Here is a 3323-nt window from a genome sequence, read left to right as displayed (position 1 = left end):
ACTCCGCGCGCACAAAGCTCTCCTTGTGAGCTTGGGGGGCTCCGTCGGGCCGGCTGCTCCTCCCCCTGCCCAGGCCTTCAGGCCCTTTTGTTGTTGTTGTTCATTGTTTTTCTGCGTTAAGGACTGCGAGACTGGGGCATCCCGTGGGAATGGGGAGAAGACCTGGCCCTGGGTGCTCGCACATCCCTCCGCCAACTCTGGCGACCCCCACCCACCCTTTGCCCCGGCGCTGGTCCACCGGCCTGGCCCGGGAGGAAGCCGCGTGGGAGTTGTCTGAAGAGGTTTTTCCTCTCTCTCCCTCTTATTTTGGGCTAAAGGTGGGAGAGGGATTTAATCAGTTTCTTATTTTGGGCCATCCCAACCCACTCTGCCAGTCCCTGGCCTGGGTGCGGTCGGGAGGGGCCAGGAAGGGCCCACGAAAGCGGGAGGGGATCAGAACTTGGCTTCCTCTGCCCAGGTCCCACCTCCGGATGAAACTTCTCCAGAATGAGGGACACTGTGTGAGAAAGTGTGCCCCCAGGGGTCGGTGGAACTGTGCCCTGGGGATGGGCTAAACCGGCCTGACTGCAGTCCTCCTCACCCAGGCCTGAGCCCCGTGAGCACCTAACAAAAGGAGAGTCTTGGGCATCTCCCGGCTGCCCACTGCCAACTTCTCCCGCCCTGCCCGCCTTCCTTCCCGCCTGCCAGGCCCCTAGGGGAGGGGCGGCAGCCCTGGCTCTGTTTTAAGTGGGTCATGGGCAGCCCCACAGCCAGAACCACCCTTTGCTCCTGGTGGGAGGCAGAAGAGGGAGGAGCAGGCCCCAGGCTAAGATCCAGGGCCTGCTGTTGAGCCTGAGATCCCCCAAGCTCAGCCAGGACCCCTGGCTCAGAGCTGAGAGGGGCTTCCCTTGACGTTTCCCCTGGAGGAATCCGTGCACCCCTCATTCCACAAGACAGAGCCTCAGATCTTTGACCCCCAAAAGTTGCCCCCTCTCCAAGTCAAAGTGGAGAGAAAGGGGTGCCCCAGGCTTCAGATAGCCCCAGCCCTCCCAACAGGCTCCAGGAGGACCCTCTCCGACCCTTCTCCTGTCTGGGGCTTGGCACTTCCCCCACTGGGCTGCAGACAGGATCCTCTGGGCTGTGGTTCCCACCTCAGTCTTCTCAGGGAGAGAAGGCTCCCTAGACTCTGGGGAATCCCCTTTGTTGACGAACCTCCATTTCTCTTTACAGACCGTGGGGTGGAGGTGTGGGTGTGGATCCTTAGACCTGGGAAATGACTCTGGATGACATTGAGTTTGGCTTTGGGTGGCGGAGCCTCTAGAAGGAGCCCTGAAGGCGTAGTGATTACGCACTTGCCTTGGGCGGTTAACTGGGAGACAGCCACTGGAAACCACCAGGGGCCTTGCGGAGGTTGGAGGGGTGGGAGGGAAGGCTGACAACTCCGGTCAAGATCCACAAGTCTCCGAAACCCACAGGAGCAGTTCTCCTCTGCCCTCTGAGGTCACTCTGAGTCAGAATCTACTCGATGGCAGCCAGAGGCATCTACCCCAGACGTCCTCTCGACTGCCCACCCCACTTCTGCCATCCTGCCCAAGGAGATTCCCCTGGCTTTGCTGAGAGTTGAAGGGGACTTGCCCCCAAACCAGCTAACCTTCAGCTCCGGGAGTAGTTGACTCCCATCTCTCCCCAGAGTCTGAAATGGCTGCTTTCCCGCTCTGGGTCATGGGCCCAGTGTGTGCCTACCTTGCAGGTGAGGCTAGGGGCAAAGGGAGTTTTCTGCATACTTGGGCACAGGCCACAGCAGGCCTCTCACAGGCACTGGCTGTGGCATCAACCAGCACAGGTCAGGGCAAGCCCACAGCTCCTGGAGAGTAGCCCAGGATGGGAGCACCCTGCACGGCTCCCCTCTGGCGTGCCAGAAGTTAAACTTCTCCCCTCCTCTCCCCATCATCCTGGCCGGGCTTCCTCTTGGCTGAGAGAAGACTGGGTTGTTTATTTCCTGGGCTCTCACTCTGGGCCTTGGAGATCATTTCCCAGAACCGTGTTGCAATTCCTGCTGCCCCTGTGAGCTCATGTCCCCTGAGTGAGCTCCTGAATCACCCCCAGCCCCGTGGAAGGGCACTGCTCTGATAGCCAGAGTCTAGATCCAGCTCCTGACCCAGGCCCGGGATAGTGGGCGATACGGCACCCAACAGCAGTCTCTGTCTACCTACCCTATAAATTCTCTGTCCTATAAATTCCTACTCAGGGTCCCCTGCAGCATCACTCTGGGCTCCTTCTGAAAGCAAAGCAGGAGCCAGGACCAGAGTTATCTGGGTAGTTAGCTTGTCTCGGCCACCGGAGAAGGCAAACAACTCCATATTCCATAGTCAGTCTAGATCGTTTTACTGTGAAGACTTTAGGAAAATAGTCAACTGTTCTTACCATAAAGGCTGACTCTTTCTTGCCTAGGAGTTTGCAAATGTGTGTGCCTTTCAGTCATACATCAAAACCTCAACTTTAATGGAAGGCAGTATGCCAGAATTTATATTATGGACAATTCAAAGCATGCTCCCAATAAAAGAATTTCCGGGCTTTCATTACCAACATGCCCCCGCCCCACCACCACCACCTTAGATCCAATGCTGCCTGGATGGGGACAGTGGCAAGATCCTGGCTTGACTTGAATCACACCTCTTGCCCCTCTGAAGGCTCAGCTTACTCTGAGCAGCGTCCACTCCCAGCCCTAGCTTCCCTCCCATCTTAACAGATCTCAGCTGGGAGGGTCCTGGAGGCCTAGGCATGCCTGTCCCTAGAGGGCCCCCAGGCTGACCCCAAATCTGAGCGCCTCAGCCCTTGAGTGTGCCCCTCCCCGCTGGCCCCCTCAGCATGGACACAGTAAGAATGCTGATACAGAGGGGAGAGGTGCTAGAAGGGCTCTCACAGTCTGAGAAGACAGCCTAGAATTCTCTGCTACACCATTAGGACTCCTGTCCTCAAGAAAGCTACAGCCAAAGTCCAGAGCGGTGGCTTCCCATCCTTGTTTGAGCCCAGGCTCCAAGGGGCAAGCCATGCTGGGCTCCCCCTGGCCCCCCACCAAGCTGGAAGCCAGTGCCTTTGTCATCCAGCACAAAGGTGCATGTCACGGATTGTGGTGTCACACCTTATGGGGGACCGCAGACTCCCCGGGGCCAGGTGGAGGATGTTCTAAGGCAGACCCCTTTCCTACAGGCCTGGCTGCAGCAGTATGGCTACCTGCCCCCCGGGGACCTGCGTACTCACACACAGCGCTCGCCCCAGTCGCTCTCCGCTGCCATCTCCGCCATGCAGAGGTTCTATGGTTTACGCGTAACGGGCAAAGCCGA

General features: G+C 58.2%; 1 protein-coding gene across 1 annotated transcript in view; it reads left to right on the top strand.

The window, feature by feature from the left end:
- The window catches only part of MMP14 (matrix metallopeptidase 14), an 11507-nt gene that overhangs the window by 2315 nt on the left and 5869 nt on the right, over window positions 1–3323 (top strand). The window contains exon 2 of the mRNA XM_045287666.1: window positions 3013–3323. Coding sequence (XP_045143601.1) covers window positions 3013–3323 — 311 coding nt within the window. The remainder of the gene's footprint in view (window positions 1–3012) is intronic.

The sequence above is a fragment of the Echinops telfairi genome, unplaced genomic scaffold (assembly GCF_000313985.2).
Source record: "Echinops telfairi isolate 266 unplaced genomic scaffold, ASM31398v2 ScPeMD7_18;HRSCAF=68, whole genome shotgun sequence".
Classification (NCBI taxonomy): domain Eukaryota; kingdom Metazoa; phylum Chordata; class Mammalia; order Afrosoricida; family Tenrecidae; genus Echinops; species Echinops telfairi.
This window is presented reverse-complemented; position numbering and strand designations above follow the sequence as displayed.